A 22,614-nucleotide genomic window follows, 5' to 3' on the forward strand; every position below is an offset into this window, starting at 1 on the left:
GTACCTAGGGATTGATGTTATTGAAATGACTATTTTTAACCAACAATACATCACTGTATATAATTGTTCTACACACAGCACATTTTGCATCTTGTCACCACAGCACTTGCACCGTTTTGTCACTTTTGTATTTGGGACAGCCTTATAGTGTCACCTATACACTGCAAAATGTAAGAAAACAACATCAAAAGATTTTGTTTTTCTTGCAATATATCCCATGATTGATTCAGGATTTGTGTGTCCCTTGTTTCTTTTCTCTACCAATTGTGATTGCTACAATTATTGGAATAAGTTGTATATATTTTTTGTATGTATTGTTCTGTATTCAATTACTGAGAAAGCAATTCCTATCCCGACAGAACCAACATTATCTCTAAAAATTCATACCCAGGTTCTGAGGGGCGCTTGGTCACCCCATTATATCAGACGTACATTTCAAGTATGACAAGCTACATACTGACAACCTCTCATCAGTGCCGAATTAGATGCACAAGCGCTGCATCGGCCTATCAAATTTTTCAATGGGATAAACAAATTTTCATTCTTAAATATCTTAGTGCTGTGTGTTGTTGTTGCATATTGATTCATGGAATTTGCTTTCACGTGGTTTACCTTTTACACATTTGTTCTCTGTTCATTTTCAGCTGATACAGGATGAGATAAAACATTTAGTGAAGTTGCAGAGCAGTAGTAATGCCTGGAAGCCTTGTGCAGGAGATCCCTCAGCCAAACTTGCCAACAATTGGAATTTGTGGGGAATTCGTGCTGGACAGTCTTCTGGAGCCTTTGAAGGAACCAAAGCAATTCCCAATCAATGTAGCAGCTCTGGTGAATCTGGAATGGGTCTGAAAATTCAGGAGAGCCTCGATGACAGTATTTCAGCAACCAGTGGTTATGGCACAATATCCTTATCCCAGCCTAATCCTGTGGGCGATAAATGTGAACAGAATGGCAGGCAGTTGGTGGGAAGTGAAGCCACCACTTCTAAGGAGCTTGGAGACGTTGGTTTCAGATTAACATTTGATAGAAATGAAAACCTGCAATCTACGGAAAAAGAGAGCCTGGCTTCAAAGCCTGATCAGCCGGGCAATGGCAAACAGTTTGCCCAAGGGTTGACTTGCTCTGTTACCTCTGAAATGCATAAGGCCAGTGAAAGCGAAAAATCCAATGGGTGAGTAGAAAGGCTTTTCATATTTACAATTAGCTAACCAACTGCTTCTGTTTTCGATGTGCTGAAAGCGGTGCTTAATTTATTGCAGAAGCAAGAGACTGATGCAGTTAAACGTCCGATGCAATTAAATGTCAGCATGACTAATAACATGGCTGGAAGTCTTACCTCCACCTCATGCCTCTTTAATCCAGTACGAGACATTCCCTTACAGGTTCCTGCTTTCTCCCTGTGTAACGGATTTTCCGTCTTTCTCTTCCTCAGTCTTTCCGATCTGTTTATTTTTCCCTCTTTTGCTAAGAGTAAATGTATTATATGGAAAAATAAGTTCCGGTCCCCCCCCGACTGGCTCAAATTAAGCACTGGTTGAAACTCTGATTGTGGATTTACAGGTACATATCATCCAGTGGAATCATTTTTAATGGTTGATCGGACAAGGATGGGCTTCTCCCACTTGAAAATGTCTGATTCTTCTTGTGGGACTGGCTAATTTGTAAATGTTAGGACAGAACAGCCTTGACTATTATCATCTCAAGTGAATGTTGGAGTGGAAAGATCCTCAGCAACACTGCTAAGCCACATCAGAACAGGTAGTCTTATTTTAAAACCTGGTGAACCCCAGGCTACATAGACAATGCACACAAGCATGCTTGGACAATCCCTCCAGTATTGGAAGCTACACAACAAATAATTGTTCACCTTGTAAGTTTCCTGTTTTTTTAATTCACTTATTAACAAAAAGTCCGGTAGTAGACTAAATACCAGACTATCTAAGCACTGTCCACTATGTTGTCCAGATCCGTTTTGATCATCTCAGGTTTGGTGAAAAGAAGAGTTTTACCTCCGTGGATTATCTTGATCATTGCAGAACTCCACAGGTAGGCTGATTCCCTAAATCTGAGAAACACTTTCTACATTTCTTGTAGACTTGTTTGTGTAATCTGTGTTTCCACACTACAATCTGTTGCTGTAAAAAAAAAACATACTTTGCTTTCCTCAAATGTTCGACAGCCTTGCTATGTCACCTGAGCCACTATCACACAGACCCATCTGTTCATGCTGTGCCCTCTGTTGTAGGTTGCTGTGCTTCTCCTTCCGGCTGGACTTGCGCTTATAAACCCTAACCCCACCACGGTGACCAAGGGTTTCTCCAGCATGAGGAACTGAGAACTTGGCACCCACAAAAAAATAGGATACCCCACTCTCACCAGCAGAACCACAGCCTGAGGCACATCCCTCTCCTGGTTCACTTCATATTGTACAAGGCTGGAGCTCATGGTGAGGACTTGCGCTATGAGGTTGAAGTGTGCTGTGGTACAGGTTCCAGTGATTGTACCAGCTGTTGCATCATTTGTCTAAGGTCCTGCACAAGTCTTCTTGCAGTACTCGTGGTCCACAGGCTGCGCCCCCCCCCCCCTCCCCTCCCCCTTTTAACAAAGAAGCAGGAGTGGTTGTACGAGGCCCAAAGAAAGTGGCTGTTTTGCTCATCTCTAGACTCTGGGATCTTCTTTGATAATGATTGATGGTAGAGTATCTCAGCCCATGTGCATGACCGTGGAATAGATTTCAGTAGTTTTAATTATGTTTTTGGAAAATTCTCATTAATAAATACCTATTGCAGGTAACAGTTTCTTGCTTTTTAAAAGTAAAACTCGTTAGAATTAAATGTTGACAATATACTGTACTTTTGACTGAAAGCCCCCTGTGATATCTCCTGAACAAAGAAAAGCAAAGCAGTAATGATGTATTTATGCCTCACCCCTTACTTGAATGAATGTGCACCTTACCTTTAAGAAATCCAGATAAACCTCTGTCCAGAATGCACAGCAGTGTCAGGAACATAATCCTTTCAGTCTGTTGTGCAAACATCTCTCAACAGAGCTGAAGTTTTTTTAACTTATGTATTTTTTTTTTTTACCAAGGAGTAGCACTCTTTACCTGTCCTTTTATTCTTGTTTCTCCTGTGCCAGTGGTAATAGCAAGATTAAGCCTTTAAAAAGCTATTTGCAATATAATCCAGTGTTTAAATAGCCACTGAGTAGTACAAATTAACATTAAAACTGATGACTGGCCCAACGAGAATTCAAAAGAATGAGATGAGACAGAGGAAGTGTGCCAGGTGAATAAGCCAGGTACCTCTTGGCAGTAGAATCATACTAACTTTGTACAAGATAGCCAGTTTTTAATATACTGACTGCCTCCTTATTGAGATGAAATGAGAGAATAAGACTTTTGCCTGGATGTCATCTTTCGAGGAGCCAAATTGAAGTCTATCCAGTTCATAACTAATCTCAGTTCATAAAGAGCTTCTAGAGATTTCAATATTCTGAGTAGTCAGTGGGAAAGGACTTGCATAGTTCAAACCAGTTACTAATTCATACAATTGTGTTTCTGTCAGTCTTTTTGAATCTGATCTAACCAGGAGAAACGTTCCGTCATACCTTTTAATGTTGAGTATCTGGGGATATCTCGATAAGACTAAAGACAAACTTATATCAAAATAGTTATTTATAAATCATGGCTTGAACTGCCCTGGCCATTGCTTTATATGTAGTATTCTGCATTTCCGCTGGTTATCAAAAAGCAAATAGACTCCTTGTCGTGAACCTGATGTTCGTCCTGCTAGTAGTAAAGCAGATAGCGTTGCCCTCATATTAATCGTCCCTGTCTTGGATTTGTGGAAAAACTCACCTGGAGAACCACTCAGACGCTCCCAAAACAGTACTGCTTTGGCTCGGAGTCTGACTCCAAATCCAATGCCTTACTGTCAAGTCGTTCTGCTCAATGTGTTTGCATGATTGATCTCTTACACTTTGCCCTGTATTCTCCTGTTTTACCCTGTCTCGGGTATAGTAGGAGGAGCTTTTTGTTAAATTAACCAGTCATTTTTCTTGCATCCAACATATCGGAGCATTTGTGGGAGGATCTCAGTGAGAACATGAATCACTGGAAATTTTTAAATATACAAATGAATGTACACTACATGTAAAACATGGATAATATCACAAAATCTGGGACACAGTATAACATAATACAGCCAGCTTTCAGTTTAGACAAAGTTTGGCAAATGTATGTGGGAAAGGAAGGAAAAGGAAACGCCCTGGTTATAGAAAATACGTGACCGATATTTAAAAGGCATCTTTTTGTTCTAACTTGTCTCAGGAAATAGTCCTGTTTGGTCTGCCCTAGTGAGTTTATCTCCGCTGGGCTAATCTCTGCAGCGTGTTATCCGGCACCATTATGATACATGGGTCCATATGAGAACTTATTCCTTGTTGATGTTGGCAGTAGTTACAGGAACAAGAACGAGGAACTATCAAGTAATCAACAAGGGGCCCTAATGGGATAGATATAACTCAAGAAACCAAATTCACATAAAATAACAATGGAGGCAACGCTTGTAGCAACATTGGGCGATATGGGACCAGAAAGAAAATGCACTTGGGGCAGAGGTGCAAAGGCAGCAGATGGGTACGTTTGAGTATGGGACATAAGTTCAATTGTCTCTTTACCACATTGCTCAGATGTTGGGGTAAAAATGCAGTGTTACTTTTAAGGTTCCAGCCTTCTGATGCTCCTGTAAGTTTGTGTTGGATACCCCTTCGATCAGAGATGTCAGAGGAAGGAAGGTGACACAAAAGGAGCCAGGATACCGTCTAATGCTTCCTTTCTTTTTTTTATTATAAAGTCAGGAACAGTAGAGACCTAAATAAAAATAAAACAACAACAAAAGAAAATAGAGGACACAAGTCTTTTATAGTCTTCCCAGTCCTTCTTGGAGGTCAGTCTGTCCTCACAAAAAACAAAAGGGTTTGTCTTCCGGCTTCCCTGTTCTCTTCCTGTTACGGACGTTTCAATGGTCACACACCGACTCCCAGGAGGATAGTCCTCGAAAGAAACAAAAGAGGGGACGTTGTGAGTGGGGTGCCTGTGATCACATGTGTGCTGTATTATCTTTGTGTCTCCTCCACCACACTCGTGAGTAGTTAACATCTGTAGTGGCCTTTTACACTACTGCCTATGACTGGTCCCTGCCACCACCTGTGAAACGATACAAAGTTCAAAAAAGGAACTTGCCTGCAGCCACGGCCCTGCTGGGACGTGGCAGACTGGAAACAGACAGCCTCTCTGCTCTGGGAACCCGTGATGCTGAGTGCTGGTCGCCTCGGGAACTTGGATTCTGCCTTTACCTGTGCGTCGCAAACTTCCTGGATTCCTCTCTGTCTCTGTCCCGTAACTGGTGTTGTCTTCTCCTACTGATTCCTCCGGCGTGTAGACCACCGACCCGTGGGACGGCCCCACCTTTTCTTCTACGTGCTGCTGGTATGCTGGTGCGCTCACTACAGTGCCGCCGGTCCGCTGCTGGCCACCATGTTGGAGTTCTTAGGAGTGGAAAGTGCGGTGTCGCACTGCTCCCCCGTTAGGTATGGACGTTCGGGCCAAACGGATACTGGACATCGGGATAAGAAGTCGACATTCCCTTGAGGCTTCCCGGGAACATGATAGGTCTGGAAGCAAAAAGATTGGAGGGCTAGGAGCCAACATAATATTCGAGGATTAGTGGTCTTGTTGGTTGCTAACCAGGTAAAGGGGGCATGGTCAGTTAAAATAATGAAGGACTGACAAAGTAGGTAGTATTGTAGAGCCTCAACAGCCCACTTGATTGCTAAACATTCTTTTTCGATGGTAGCGTACTTTTGTTCTCTAGGGAATAGTTTCCGGCTAAGGTACAAAATGGGTTTCAACTGCCCCTGATGGTCAGGTTGTGACAATACCGCACCCAGTCCGTGTGCAGATGCATCGGTTTGAAGAACAAAGGTTTTTGCAAAATCCAGACAATGGAGTACGGGATTGTGACATAAAGCATCTTTCAGCCTAGTGAAGCTGCGATTAAGTCTTTGTACCACTTCACTTTACTATTGGTATGGTGACTAGTTAGCAAGTCAGTGAGAGGGCATGCCAGTTCAGAGAAACAGGGAATTAACCGGCGATAGTACCCAACAAGACCCAGGAATTATAGTATTTCTTTCTTTGAGAAGGGCTGTGGGATGTTTCATATAGTCTTAACTTTGTTCACTTGGGGATTAATATGACCCTGAGTAATAGAGAACCCCAGATAGTTTGTGGTCCGTGGCGGAAGTGGTTTTCTTTGGATTTAAGGTTAGGCCTGCTTGCGTGAGAGTGGATAAGATTTTTTCCAGGTGACCTAAATGGGTCTCCCAATCAGGGCTGATAAATACAATGTCGTCTACGTAGGCAGCGGCGTACTGTTGGTTGGCCCTTAAGACCACATCCATCAGTCTTTGAAAGGTGGCAGGGGCACCATGAAGGCCAAATGGAAGGACCTTGATATGATATAACCCTAATGACGTGGAGACTGCAGTTTTTTTTCTCGGGCGGCTGGTGTAAGTTGGATTTGCCAATACCCTTTAGTAAGGTCTAAAGTGGACATAATGCGTTCCCTTCCTACTTTTTCTATTAACTCGTATACCCTGGGCATAGGATAAGAATCGAATTTGGAAATGGCGTTTAGTTGTCTAAAATCAATACAAAAACGAAGACTTCCGTCAGGTTTAGGTATGAGAACTACAGGGGAATTCCAGGCACTTTGGAAAGGTTCAATAATGTCTGCCCTAAGCATGTCCTCGACTTCAGCCTCCTGGCAGCAGGTACTCTGTAGGGTTTTAACCTGACAAATTTTCTCTCGTCTGTTACAATATCAAGTTCACCAAGTGTAATACATCCTGGGGACTTGGATACAACTTTCGGGTATTTCTTCAATAGCGCTACCAACTGTTGTTTTAGGGTTAACAACTTACAGGTGTTGATATCTTCTAGGGAGGTCTCCTCAAACATCTTAGGGGGGTTTCGGTATCGTTTGTGAGGGTTATAGTCCTTATTGTTTCCCCTGTGGTCTTTCTCTGCTTGGGGTTCTTCCCATTTCTTCAGCAGATATATATGGTAAATTTGTCCCTTTTTGGCTTTGTTGGATACGGCCACCTTATAAGTGACGGGGGTTATTTTGGCCAGGACTTGATAAGGACCCTGCCAGGTGGCTTAAAGTTTCTTTTCAGTAGTGGGTAGGAGAATGAGTACCTTCTCACCTACAACAAATTCTCTCAATCTTGTCCACCTATTGTATTCCTTCTACTGCTTTTCCTGTGCCCTTTCCATATTCCTATGTACCGTTTCCCACAGGGAGGACAATATTTCTTTAAGCAATGTACTGTAGGTCAATCAATCAATCAGGTGTTTGTTAAGCGCGACTACTCACCCGTAAGGGTCTCAAGGCGCTAGTAGGGGTTTCCCTTCATCTTCCTCCTCTACCCACTGTTAAAAAGCCAGATCAAGTAGGGAGCGGGGTTTCCTCCCAAATAAGAATTCAAATGGAGATAAAGCCGTAGACTTCTGCTCATGGGATCGGATGGCAAATAACACTAGGGGATGCTTTTGGTCCCAATTGTTCTCAGTATCATTTACGAGCTTCCACAGTATAGTTTTAATCTTTCTGTTATACCATTCCACCAGTCCATCCATCTGGGGGTGGTATACGGCGGTTCGTATTTCTTGAATTCCTAGAAGGGGGCATACCTGTCTTATTAGTCTGGAGACAAAGGGTGTGCCCTGGTCTGTCAGAATTTCACATGTGAAACCCACCCTGGAAAAAAGTTATCCTTGCCTGGGCCACAGAGGAAGATGTTATACTTCTGAAGGCTATGGCTTCAGGATAGCGAGTGGCGTAATCAACAATCACTAAGATATACTGATAACCCCTAGCAGACGGTGTTAGAGGGCCAACTAAATCCATTCCCAGCCTCTTAAACGGAATGTCAATGATAGGGAAGGGTCTTAAAGGGGCTTTCGGGTGTGGGGTGGATTGATTAATTGACACCTGGGGCACGAGGAACAGAACTTAGCCACTTCATGATAAATGCCAGGCCAATAAAAACGTTGCAATATATATTTAAGGGTATATTCCTGTCCATAATGGTGGTCCTCCCATTTTTATTATGGGTAAGACGCATGACTTGCTCTTTCAAGGCTATTGGTACCAACAATTGTTCAGAGGATTGGTTTACACACTGACAGACCCTATATAGTAAGCCTCTTTTGACAGAAAAATAGGGGCCTACCTGTTTAGGGTTTTTCTCCTGTGCTCTCTCCCAAGCATATGTCAGAGTGCTGTCTTTTCCCTGCGCCGCCCGAAAACTTCGAATGGGTGTTGTTTCCGCATCAGAGGAGGAGAGAACACAAGCGGTAGGGGATTGGACAGTATTTTGATAGTCCATTCGTGCCTTTATTTTCTCCCTTTGGGTTTTAGGGGCTTTCACTGCAGGGTTTTCTATCTCTATTGTAGAGAAAGCAGCCTCTTTTAACCAGCCTACCACATTATCCTCTTTTGTTACATCCGTTAAATAGTCAGCAAAATGGGGCAATTCGGTACTTGAGAATCACCTTTTCTGTCAAATAGGGAAAAACTCCTACTTTACGCAGTTAGGACTCCCCATCTATAGTCAAAAGTACTTCTGCCACAGGGTAAGTCTTTACGTCACCATGGACACAGGACACTGATATCGGTTCGCCACTTTTTATCAGGGTTTTTGGTACCAGTTCCTGACAAATTACCTAATGGCGGCATCCACTGTCCAATAGAGCTTTGACTGTTCTCTCATTAAGGTAGACATCTTCTTATAGCGGTCCCTACTGCCACCTGTCCATCAACACTCTTCCCTTGTAGTAATCTACTTCCATTGGTTCGTTAGCGTCCATTTTGTGGGGACAGTTCTGGATATATGACCCCACTCAACACAACAAAAGCACTGGGGACCTGTGTGTTGCATTGGGCTTTCGGCTTCAGGTCTTGCCACACTTCTTCACCCTGTGGTAGTGATCTGTAAACCATTTGCCGTGTTGCTGCTGCAGTGTTTTTGGGTAACACTGTATGAAACTCCGGTGAGGGATGGTAGGCACAAGCAAGGTCTATTGCTGATTGTATTGTGAGATTTCGAAGTTGTCTTACCCAGTAACGGGTGTTACAGGGCAATGCCTATAAATATTGCTCTAAATATATTTTTTCAGTAACCTCCTCTACAGAGGATGTGGTGGGTTGTAGCCACCGATTCCCAAGGTCCCTTTTTCGAAAATATAAGGCCATTGGGCTGTCCCCTGTGACCCATCTTTCCTTGTGGAACCTAGTGCTGTAATGTTCTGCATCACATCCCAGTCGTTCCAATATGGCTCTCTTTATCTCATGATAGGGCGGGCAAACATCAGGGTTGGTAGCCTGATAAGCGGCTTGTAATTCTCCGGATAAAAGGGGAGCAATGTATTGGGCCCATCTCTCTGGGGGCAAGCGACAGTAGAGGCTACCCTCTTAAAATTTACAAAGAAAAAATCTGTCGTCCCCTTTCTTGATAGTTCTGCAAGACCGAACCCGGTACGTTTGGGTGAACACGGGCGCTGGAAATGGCATCCGTGAGGCGGTGAATGGCAGTATCTTGAATCTGCTGGTTGCCGGTAAGTATGGATGCCTGTTCCTTTAGGGCCGTTTGGAAAGCTTTTCTTTCCTCTTGTGCGGTTTTTGCCTGTTGTTCCATTATGAATTGCAGATGTCGATGTCCTTCGGCAAGCTGGACTATCATAGCCTCCATCGTGATGAGTTGTGTCGTTTGGACTAGACGCGAGATCCCACTTCTGACACCACTGTAAGTTTGTGTTGTATACCCCTTCTGTCAGGGATGTCAGTGGAAGGAAGGCAGCATGAAAGGAGCCAGGATACTGTCTAATGCTTCCTTTCTTTGTTTTATTCTAAAGTTAGGAACAGTAGGGACATAAATAAAAAAACAACAAAAGAAAATAGAGGACACAAGTCTTTTATAGTCTTCCCAGTCCTTCTTGGAGGTTAGTCTGTCCTCACAAAAAACAAAAGGGTTCGTCTTTCGTCTTTCCTGTTCTTTACCTGTTACGGAAGTTACAATGGTCACACAGCCTCCCAGGAGGGTAATCCTCGAAAGAAGCAAAAGAGGGGACGCCGCGAGTGGGTTGCCTGTGATCACGTATGTGCTCTATTATCTTTGTGTCCCCTCCACCACACTCGTGAGTAGTTAACATCTGTTATGGCCTTTTACACTACTGCCTATGACTGATCCCTGCCCGCCACCTGTGAAACAGTATGAAGTTCAAAAAAAAACTTGCCTGCAGCCACGGCCCTGCTGGGACGTGGCAGACTGGAAACAGACAACCTCTCTGCTCTGGGAACCCGTGGTGCTGAGTGGGGAAGACGGTGGGTTTCCCACTTCTGTGCTGGTCGCCTCGGGAACTGGATTCTGCTTTTACTCGTGTGTTGCGAACATCCTGGATTCCTCTTGGTCTCTGTCCTGTAACAGGCTTTTTCCTCTCCTTCTAATTCCTCCTGCATGTAGCCCGCTGACCCGCGGGATGGCCCCGCCTTTTCTTCTACGCGCAGGTGGTATGCTAGTGCGCTCACTACAGTGCCACCCGATTCGCTGCTGGCCGCCATGTTGGAGTTCTCTGAAGCGCTCAGAGCGGTAACACAGTTCCCCAGTTCCCTGTGCGATGAACAAATCAGACCAGCCGTACTGCTTCAGACTTTACCCCTACGATGCTCATGACGAGCTGGACTCGTCTTGGCACACAGTGGTCTTGTGCTCATGACGAGTTCAGCTCGTCATGAAACATCGCATGGGAAATCCCTCTGTTGCGGGCACGAGAGGGATTCCCTTTAAGCTAAAACAGCCTCAGGAGCTTCCGAGGCCCTGCCCACCTTCCCGGTTTCCCTGAAATGACGATCAGCACTCACGTCGCGCTGACGTCATTTCAGTGAAACCGAAACTGAAATGAGCCAAGAGGCTCATTTCAGTTTCAGTTTCTACGTGCTCAGGGGGCTATCTCAGCCCCCTGAGCACGTAAAAACTCAGGAGAGGTATCGTTGGAAGTGGGAGAATCTCCCCTTTCCAATGGTACCCCTCCCTAGTGAATCCCTGCTTGAGGATCGCCCCAGGAGGGCGATCCCCAAGCAGGGATCCACCCACTAGGCACCAGGGAGGAGGGAGCGGCCCCTTGGGCAAGGGCCTTTGCTCCCCCCATACATTCTTCGGGCACCATTAGTCTTTCTGCCCCCTAGACATCAGGGATTTTATAATAATTTATTCATTAGGGGTGGGGGCTGCCCAAAACTAGCATGCCGATTGCCTCCCCCCCCCCCCCCCCCCGGCACAAAATTGGTCTTTCTGCCCCCCCTGGGAGACAGATGGGGCAGTTGCCCCAAATCTGCCCCCCCGAGGGGGCAGAAAGCCCACTAAACGCCAGGGATTTTGTTTTTGCCCCATTTTTTGGGGGGGATGGGGGCTGCCCGAAACGGGCACGCCAATGCTCCCACCACCATTACAGCCTTTCTGCCCCCCGGGGGGGGTAGATGGGGGCAGTAGCCCCCAATCTGCCCCCGGGGGGGGTAGAAAGCCCACTAGACACCAGGGATTGTCTTATGGGGTATTAATTAGGGGTGGGAGCTGCCCAAACGGGCATGCCGATGCCCCCACCCCTGGCCAAAAAATTAGTCTTTCTGCCCCCCCTGGGGGCCAGATGGGGCAGAAGCCCCCAATCTGCCCCCCCCCCCCCCCCCGGGGGGCAGAAAGCCCACTTGACGCCAGGGATTTTGTTTTTGCACCTTTTTAAAAAAAAATATTTTGGGGTCGGGGATTTTTTTTAGGCAAATTTGAATTAGGGTGGGGGCTGCCCAAAACAAGCATGCCCATGCCCCCACCCCGCAAAAATGACAGCCTTCCTGCCCCCCCGGGGGGCAGATGGGGGCATTAGCCCCCAATATGCCCCCCAGGGACGAAAAGCCCAGTAGACACCAGGGATTTTTTGGGCAAATTTTAATAAGGGTAAGGGCATTGGCATGCCCGTTTTGGGCAGCCCCCACCCTAATTAAAATGTACCCAAAAAACTCCCTGGCGTCTAGTGGACTTTTAGCCTCCCCTGGGGGGCAGATGAGGGCATTAGCCCCCAATCTGCCCCGATGGGGGGGGGGAGGGCAAAAAGCCCACTAGTCATCAGGGATTTTTTTGGGGCAAATTTGAATTAGGGTGGGGGCTGTCCAAAACAGGCATGTCCATGCCCCCACCCCCTCCCCCGCAAAACTTGCAGCCTTCCTGTCCCCCCCCGGGGAGAAGATGGGGCAGTAGCCACCAATCTGCCCCTCCGGGGGGCAAAAACCCAACTAGATGCCAGGGATTTTTGGGGCCAATTTTTATTAGGGTGGGGGCATTGGCATGGCCATTTTATGCAACCCCCCCACCCTAATTAAAATTTGCTCTAAAAACTCCCTGGTGTCTAGTAGGCTTTCTGCCCCCCCTGGGGGGGGCAGATAGGGGCATTAGCCCCCAATCTGCCACGCCGGGGGGGGCAAAAAGCCCTCTAGTCGCCAGGGATTTTTTTGGGGCAAATTTGAATTAGGGTGGGGGCTGCCCAAAACAGGCATGCCCATGCCCCCACCCCCTCCCCTGCAAAAATCACAGCCTTCCTGCCCCCCCTGGGCGGCAGATGGGGGCAAAAGTCGCCAGTCTGCCCACCGGGGGGGGGCAAAAAGCCCAGTAGACGCCAGGGTTTTTTTTGGGGCAAGTTTGAATTAGAGTTGGGCTGCCCAAAACGTGAATGCCCATGCCCTCACCCACTAAACAAATAGCCACAGTGTTTCTGCCCCCCTTGGGGGCATATCAGGGCAACCCCACCCCCCGATATCCCCCCCAGGGCGGCAGAAAGCAGACTAGGCACGGATTTGTTTTTAGCAATATGCCCACCTGTCGATTTTGGGCCCTAGCGTAGCCGGCACTTAGGGAAATCTAGCAAACCTGTGCATTTTCCCAGGGGAATCCAGGATGTGGTGACTTGACTGGCTCTCACCAGGTTACCATTTTTCTCGTAAGACTTTGGGGAATGCGGGGTGGGTGGAAATTTGTGGATCCACGCAGATTCCAGAACTTTCCACCACAGAAATGTGGGGAAAATGTGTTTTTTTGGGACAATTTTTTAGGTTTGCAAGGAATTCTGGGAAACAGAACCTGGTGGGAGGCAGTCAAGTCACCCCATCCTGGATTCCCCGGAGTGTCTAGTTTTCAAAAATGTATAGGTTTGCTAGGTTTCCCTGAGTGCCGGCAGAGCTAGTGTTAAAAAACTACAGCTAGGCACTTCGCAAAAAAAGGGTCATTTTTCACTGCAAAATTGAGGTGTGACCACGTTGCGTTTTGCGCCGTTTCCTGCCACGGGCACTATGCCTACCCACACAAGTGAGGTACCATTTGTATCGGTAGACTTGAGGTAATTCAGATTTGTAAAGCAACTGTTATTACCTATTGATTTTTGATGCATTTCTGCCTTCCAAATGAAAGACCTTGTGTAAAAAAGAAGTCATTTTGAAAAATGACCGATAATTCTCATGCTAGTTTGAGTATTCCCAATTTCGAAAATGTGCAAATATGTACTGTTTCTAAACTCTATAATTTGTTCCCATTTCAGAAATACATAGGTGTCTTTCATACCGATTTTTCCATGTATACATTTTCCCACAATAATTGCTATATACCCGGAACATAATAAAAAACCATTGCAAATTGCTGCTCAGTTTTTGACTCTGGGTTTGTCGGGTTCTTGGTGAACCTACAAGTCCTATATATCTCCACAACCAGGAAGGTCCAGCGGATGTAACTGTATATTACTTTCAAAGAGCTGTCATAATTAGAAGAAGTTACAGGTGAAAACGTTGACACAAAAGGCTGTTTTTTTGTCAACTAATTTTCAATTTTTCCTATATTTAACTGTTAGTTTCTATAAAGAAACCTTGATGGATCTACACAAATGACCCCTTGATGAATTCAGAATTGTATCTATCTTAAAATGTATAGCTTTCCAGGATCCATTATTGCTTTCACACCCATTTCTACCATTAACTGGAAGGAGGTTGAAAGCACAAAAAATAGCAAAAATAGGCTATATCCCAGAAAAATGTCAAAACTGTGTAAAAAATGTTGGTTTTCTGACAAACGTCTGTCATTCCCTAAAAGCTGGGAAAGTGATTATTTCAGCCCCATAAACCCTTTTTTGATACCATTTGCAGAGAAAAACCCAGACGCTTTCATTTCCAAGAAAAGGACGCAAATTTGGCGTGGATACCTTGTGTGGTCAAAAAGTTACAGGGGCCTAAGCGCGCACTACCCCAAATAGCCAAAAAAAGGCTTAGCACGGGGGGAAGGGAGGGTGGGGGGGAAGGCCTAGCAGCGAAGGGGTTAATCTGCCTGCAGTGTTCTCGATGCTTTTTCACATGCCACCTTGAGCATCTTTGCATAGCAAAGCATTTTGTTATCCTATTTAGAATATGGTTGGAGCCTTGGGCTAGCATTGGAGCAGAAATTGACAGGTAGCAGTGGCATGATACTTAAGGAAGAATAGGTGGGAATGCTGGATAAGCTGAGCCAAAACAAGATGAGAGAATGCACTCCTTTCCTTTAATCCATTGTTATGCTTATAACCATGAAATCATTGCGTGCGAACAGTCCGTGAGCTGTCCCAAAACTCCCGGATTTATTGATTATAACCATCCAAAAGAGGCACGCGCTTTACGGCCCCAGCTGTCGCACTGTGGAATTTGAGAATGTTCTTCTCCTTAGAAAACTGCACATGTATTACTCCAATCTTAATCCTTTGGAAACAAAACTTGTCAAATAAACCAAACACTTTGGAACACAACGAGGATGGCTTGATTCCACCATGGTTCTTTTATTTCTCATTTTCAAATATCGTCGGCGTGCCTAACCGGGCATTACACAGCGACACGTGATAAACCATTCATATAAAATGTATTCCAGTAAATCCATATGCTCTCCACCCAATGCATTTCAGGCCTAACTGCCCTTCGTCAGGGGAAACAACTGAAAGTTTAAAAAGAAACATCTCAATCACCTGCTCAATGCAAACTATCTTTATAAAATGCATTCAAAATAAAACTACAACTCCCAGTGTTCCACTCTACTGTAATCCCACCCAATACTCCCATAAAGCAAACCCCAAACCCATTCATGAAAACCCCCCTTCCAATGCTCAACTTAAATCCCCACTTGTAATCACCCATAGAAACTATGCATAACAAGCATTTACAATGCAATAAGTCTCGCATTTACGCGAATTTGAGCTATTCACATTGCAAATAACAATGCCTTTTATTTGTGTTTTTGTTTTTCAAACATAAATAAAAGGCATCGTCATGTACAATGCCAATAGCTTAAACTCACGTAAATGCGAGACCTATTGCATTGCAAATGCTTGTTGTTCCTTTCACTGTAGCAGTGACCTGGTTTGGTTTTAAAAAACATAAGACCTTTGGCGTCACGCTATTTGTTCATTTGCATCTCACTGATGCTGGGAACAAAGAGATTGCAATCTTTACTGCCGATCTTAAAGCACTTAATTATCTTGTCCTGGTTTCGTTTCTCAGCTGGCGCAAACAAGCTGACACTTCACACTGTACCAGACTTTCTGTCTCTCGTTTTCACATCCTATTCCTAATTAAAGGACAATGCGAAGTGGCTGCTTGGGTGTTGTATGGACACGGGTAGAAAACACTAGTGTTATGGTGTACATAGGTGCAGCGCTTTATGCAGTTTTACAGTTCTTCCCTGTCTCTTTATAAATTTATAACAAATGGCACGCCATGTCCTGACTTTGTAACGATAGCAGGGTGATTTAATGTCTGAATTAAGTCCTGTAAATATACAATCACACTTGATGTCATAAGCAAGCGTGAAACTTGCTTCAGTTTTATAATTGCATGTTCACTCACTATCAATGGTATGCTATGTATTGAGTGCGTAAAGATAGTAGGGTGAGTTCTTGTTAGTATTGAGTCCTGTAAACGTACCGTCCCACTTGATGTCAGCAGCGAGCGTGAAACTCGCTTTAGTTTTATAATTGCACGTTCACTCACTCTGAATGGTATGCTATGTACCGAGTGCGTATGGATAGCAGGGTGAGTTAATGTTTGTATTGAGTCTTGTACATATACCGTCCCACTTTATGTCAGCAGCGAGCGTGAAACTTGCTTCAGTTTTATAATTGCACGTTCACTCACTATCAATGGTATGCTATGTACCGACTGTGTAAGCATAGCAGTGTGAGTTGATGTCCTTATTAAGTGCGCTAAATATACCTTAACATCTAATGTAAGCAGCGAGCGTGAAACTCGCTTCAGTTTTATAATTGCACGTTCACTCACTCTGAATGGTATGCTATGTACTGAGGGCGTAAGGATAGCAGGGTGAGTGCTTGTTAGAATTGAGTCCTGTAAATATACCATCCTACTTGATGTGAGCAGTGAGTGTGAAACTCGCTTCAGTTTCAAATTGCACAGGCATATGCATAACACGAAACATTATTTTAAGCTATGCGTGTACTATACTAAATATGGGTCAGCCCTTTAAGCTGTTTTTTGCATCTGCACAAAACAAAGCATTATTTGTTAAAGCTTTGCTTATGTTATACTGAATATGGGCTCAGCGCTTTCAGTTGTAATCTAGTTTTGACCTCTGGTTTTAGGAATTCTTTATAAATGCTCTGTCATGTACTGACTGCGTAGGGTTTGCAGAGCTAATGTTAGAAATATGTGCCGTAATATACCATCACACTTGATGTCAGCAGCGAGCGTGAAACTCGCTTTCGTTTTGTAATTGCACGTTCACTCATTATCAATGGTATGCTATGTATTGAGTGCGCAAGGATAGTAGGGTGAGTTCTTGTTAGTATTGAGTCTTGTAAATATATCATCCCACTTGATGTCAGCAGCGAGCGTGAAACTCGCTTTAGTTTTATAATTACATGTTCACTCATTATCACTGGTATGCTATGTACGGAGTGCGTAAGGATAGTCGGGTGAGTTCTTGTTAGTATTGAGTCTTGTAAATGTACCATCCCACTTGATGTCAGCAGCGAGTGTGAAACTCGCTTTAGTTTTATAATTGCACGTTCACTCACTCTGAATGGTATGCTATGTACCGAGTGCGTATGGATAGCAGGGTGAGTTAATGTTTGTATTGAGTCTTGTACATATACCGTCCCACTTGATGTCAGCAGCGAGCGTGAAACTTGCTTCAGTTTTATAATTGCACGTTCACTCACTATCAATGGTATGCTATGTACCGACTGTGTAAGCATAGCAGTGTGAGTTGATGTCCTTATTAAGTGCTCTAAATATACCTTAACATCTAATGTAAGCAGCGAGCGTGAAACTCGCTTCAGTTTTATAATTGCACGTTCACTCACTCTGAATGGTATGCTATGTACTGAGGGCGTAAGGATAGCAGGGTGAGTGCTTGTTAGAATTGAGTCCTGTAAATATACCATCCTACTTGATGTGAGCAGTGAGCGTGAAACTCGCTTCAGTTTCAAATTGCACAGGCATATGCATAACACGAAACATTATTTTAAGCTATGCGTGTACTATACTAAATTTGGGTCAACCCTTTAAGCTGTTTTTTGCATCTGCACAAAACAAAGCATTATTTGTTAAAGCTTTGCTTATGTTATACTGAATATGGGCTCAGCGCTTTCAGTTGTAATCTAGTTTTGACCTCTGGTTTTAGGAATTCTTTATAAATGCTCTGTCATGTACTGACTGCGTAGGGTTTGCAGAGCTAATGTTAGAAATATGTGCCGTAATATACCATCGCACTTGATGTCAGCAGCGAGCGTGAAACTCGCTTTCGTTTTGTAATTGCACGTTCACTCATTATCAATGGTATGCTATGTATTGAGTGCGCAAGGATAGTAGGGTGAGTTCTTGTTAGTATTGAGTCTTGTAAATATATCATCCCACTTGATGTCAGCAGCGAGCGTGAAACTCGCTTTAGTTTTATAATTACATGTTCACTCATTATCAATGGTATGCTATGTACGGAGTGCGTAAGGATAGTCGGGTGAGTTCTTGTTAGTATTGAGTCTTGTAAATGTACCATCCAACTTGATGTCAGCAGCGAGTGTGAAACTCGCTTTAGTTTTATAATTGCACGTTCACTCACTCTGAATGGTATGCTATGTACCGAGTGCGTAAAGATAGTAGGGTGAGTTCTCGTTAGTATTGAGTCTTGTAAATATACCGTCCCACTTGATGTCAGCAGCGAGCGTGAAACTCACTTTAGTTTTATAATCGCAATAGATGGCAGATACTCAAAACACTAAAACAAAAGTTATGTTGCATGAGGCAGTGGTGGCCGTTGTGCATGTATCAAAAGCACACAAAATACTGTGTTGCTGAAATAAACAAGCACCCGCCGCAAAAGTGAAAGTAAATTTGTGACGCGGCGGAGTGGGGCGCGCGCTTGGCGGGGGACTGCATTACAGGCGGGGGAGCGGACCCTTTGAAGTTTGATGCCGAGGGCGCCAGAGATGGTGGCAATGGTGAGGCAGGAGGGCCAGAAGGGGCATACCGAAGCCTACAGCACCCGCGCCAAGTTCCATTTGGGAGAGGGGACAAGAAAAGAAAAATTGACTAGCAGGTGTCTGGTTAAGCAAATGATTTTGCAATATAAAAGCAGATCTTACGAGCTTTGTAGGTGGGTTAGGTATTGATGTGTCTCCATGCTAATGGGGTGCTCCATTGGCTGTTTCGACCGCACGAGGTTTGTTTTTGTGGGGAAAAAAATAATCATGGCTAGCATCAGTATCAGAATTTAACAGCGAGCACAGTGGAATTTCACACGATTGTAGTGGAAAGAAGTGACTCGGACAACCTTCACAGTGGCGCTGTTATTCTGCGTTCCATTGTACTTGAATAACCTGCTTTTGGTACAACCTGACAACCCAAGCTGCAAAGACCCTTTTCAGAAAGGGTCACCGAGGCAGCCACTGGGGATATTGCAAAAGATGTTCCTGAGTATGCTGTCATAGTAGTCTGGCCCCCTACTGTCTTTCACAATTGGTTCCACATTCCTAAACGAGTATACTGTGCAGCCAGCGGTGGGATGGAGATACGAGATAGGATAGGGAAGGGACGGCCGGCGGGAAACTGGCACAAACTGTTTATTTATTTATTTCATTAATGTGTTTTTATATAGCGCGGACTTTACCCGAAGGTGTCAGAGCGCTTCACAATAGGAGCAGTAATGATACATAAGGAGAAAAATTACAAGTGAGCATGTTACAAAATGAAACGGTACGTTACATGAGGCAATAGTGACAATTGTGCAAGTATCAAGAGCAAATAAAATACAAGAGGTAGCAAACGATACGTTACAAAAGGAAAAAGTGACATGTGCAGGTTAAAAGAGCATATAGGGTACACGTAGAGGTAAAAAAATTTCAATAAATGGCAGATACTGAAAACACTAAAACAAAAGTTACGTTACATGAGGCAGTGGTGGCAGTTGTGCATGTATCAAAAGCACACAAAATACTGTGTTACTGAAATAAACTGTGTTTCTGAAATAAACGAGCGCCCACCGCAAAATTGAAAGTAAATTTGTGACGTGGCGGAGTGGCGCACGCGCTTGGCGGGGGACTGCATTACAGGCGGGGGAGCGGACCCTTTGAAGTTTGATGCCGAGGGCGCCAGTGGGCTGAAGCGCTTCCCAAAAGCGGATTGCATGGCGGCACGATGCGCGTGATTGTGTGCGTGCTCGCCATGCAATCCGCTTTTCGGAGCACTTTTGGGAGCCCCTTACTATAGTCTCGCCTTGCGATCGCTTACGCGATAGCAAGGCGAGACCTAAACACGAAAAAGTATGCATAAATCCAAAAAAGTACCAAACTAAACTCCAATGTGTCACATCCCCCACAATACTTAATTCCTACTGTGTTCTAAAAACTACCCCACCATCCTCTCGAAACCCTATTCACAACCCATTCCAGTTAGAAAGCACCCATTGTAAATCCCTCGCAGAAAGGCCCTTAAAACTACCTTCAAAGCCACGATCAGCAACCTACTATCCACCTCCGCGCTCTTCTTAAACTGCCGGAAATGCCTAATCCCTCCTTTCTCTTTACTGCTCTTATAACCTCCCACGTAAATACCATCTCATCATACCATCAAACGGTGTAGCCGTGACCCACTATGAATGGGACTGCGAATACAAAGACAACTATTTTAAACAGTGACCTGAATACTACAGTGTATTCATACCCAACCCTATTATAATCCCGCCTGCACCAAAAACTAAATCATAACGTGTGTTTAAACATATTCACTGCACAAACTGGATGACTAATGTCCTTCAAAATAAGTACAAACACAAACCACGACTTGTGTACAAAACCACAAGTTAAAAACAGGTTTTCAATGTTCCATCAATCAGATGTTACTGCTGGTACTATTCATAAGTAAACTCTTGAATTCCATTCTGTGTGTTCCGTGTCCTCTCGCCATCCTCGGAGAGATGTTTCATTTCAATGCCGATCTTCATCACATTTAGTCCTGTTTGTCAGCAGGGTGCAGACTCAAATAGGGACAGTACATTGCTAAGCTGAGCCAGCACTAGAAAGGGGAACCTTCTGCATAGAGCACCAGCTGCGCTCCACCCCTCACCCACGTGCTACAACCCAGCCCTCTTTCTTTTATTCTTTCTCTTCACATGGCCACAGCTCACTGCTACGCAATACACTTTTAAGCTGCAATTGACATGAACTGCACTTTCCTCCATCCAACAGTAAACTAATGTCTATAAATAGCAAAGTTTGTTATGTTATATATACTTCTATAGCGCTCGAATCACCCGGGGGCAACTTGGCGCTTAACTAGAGATATTCCTGAGACTGAAAAAGAGTTTTAACTGTTTCCTAAATGTGCTATAAATAGTAATTTTGCCGAGGGGGTCTGGTAGCTTATTCCAATATCTTGGTGCTAAATACGAAAATAATTTCCCCCCAGAACGACATAGCCTTATACGCGGCACTTGTAGGAGACCCCGCGCGCCGGACCAAGGTTTCTGTTAGGTTCGTGCTTAGTAAGTCTCTTTTGGAGGTATTTGGGGCCTCTACCATTAAGTGCTGTGTAAGTGAGACAACAGATCTTAAAAAACGATCTCTTTCTCACTGATAACCAGTGGAGTTCTTGCAATAGGGGCGTCGATGCGGACCCCACTGGGTGATTCATTACCATCCTAGCTGCAGTATTTTGAATCACTTGCAGTTTGCTCAGCAAGGTCTCTCCTACCCCTGCCAACAAGGCATTACCATAGCCCAGGTGACTGATGACCATAGCCTGGACCAAGGTTTTGCGATGGATTGTTGGCATAAAGGGGAGGATTTTATGCAGCAGACGCAGGTTATAGTAGCATGAGCTAGTTGTCGCGGCTATATGGTCTCTCATAGATAGAGACTAGTCTAATTTTAGCCCTAAATTTTTAACACATTGAGAAGGGACAGGGGCAACTCTCAATTGGGCGGGCCACCAGTCATCTGACCAGCTGACTGTGGCTTTGCCCATTAGCATTAACTCTGTTTTGCCGGGATTTAGCTGGAGGCAGTTCCGCGTCATCCAATTAGAGATTTCAAGCATTCCTCTGGCAAACCGAGCTTTCTGTAGTAGGGGATCTCTGTGTATAGTCATAATCTATGAATAATCCCCGCCCATGTGCGGGGACCCCGGAGCAATCAAAAATATCTCTTAAGCTGTCCCGCATTTGCAAACCTGCAAAGACACTTAAGAGACAGACAAAATAATACAGCCTAATCACACCAAGGCTGCACTGGCCAGCACTTCCTCTGAAGTGAACACAACAGCCAAAATAAAGTTGAAATGTCATTTTTATTCACATTTGACATGTTCCTTTATTATCACACACTCCCTTCACCAAAATCCCTTTAAACAATAGAGAGGAAGGGGTGGACAGACAAGCCCTATAGGCTGTCATTATGTGTCTGCTAAAGGGATACCGTGCCTTTAAGAAACTCTCCAGAGACCCCCGGTATCCCAGGATGCACAGCCAACACAAGTTACTTTCAGTTCTTTTTTCCGGCTCCTGCTAGCAGGACCCTGGAGCTTGAGCTCTACCCTTTTGGGTGGTTTACTTGATTTAAATTGGATTTTTTGGATAAATAGTGTTTTCATTCGACGTCTAGAGCCTTTGTCTACTACTGCCTGCAATCTGGAGCAGTTTTGGCCCACTCTTAGCATGGCTTTGTTCGATAACTGCCCTGAGTGTGGGAGGAAAAAGGCTAAGACGGACCCACATGATGTGTGTATCCTCTGCTTGTCGCCCTCACATGTCCCAGCTACATGTGCCATCTGCAAAACCTTTTCTAAGAGGACCCTGAGGGACAGGGAGAAGATTCGCCTTCAGGGACAGGAGCAGCAGAGGACCGGTGGGACTTCGGGGCATGGAGGGTCTCATTCCCCCTCCTCCGCCCATGCTTCAGCCCCTGGAGGGACCTCCGGGCAGAGCAGG

The 22,614-nt window shown here is 44.7% G+C and overlaps 1 protein-coding gene across 3 annotated transcripts in view; it reads left to right on the forward strand.

Annotated features, from left to right (window-relative positions):
- The window catches only part of MPHOSPH9 (M-phase phosphoprotein 9), a 493,866-nt gene that overhangs the window by 148,606 nt on the left and 322,646 nt on the right, over window positions 1-22,614 (forward strand). For all 3 annotated transcript variants that reach the window (XM_085635805.1, XM_085635804.1, XM_085635806.1), the window contains exon 5: window positions 645-1,171. In XM_085635805.1, coding sequence (XP_085491931.1) covers window positions 645-1,171 — 527 coding nt within the window. The remainder of the gene's footprint in view (window positions 1-644; window positions 1,172-22,614) is intronic.

The sequence above is a fragment of the Triturus cristatus genome, chromosome 11 (assembly GCF_964204655.1).
Source record: "Triturus cristatus chromosome 11, aTriCri1.1, whole genome shotgun sequence".
NCBI lineage: Eukaryota > Metazoa > Chordata > Amphibia > Caudata > Salamandridae > Triturus > Triturus cristatus.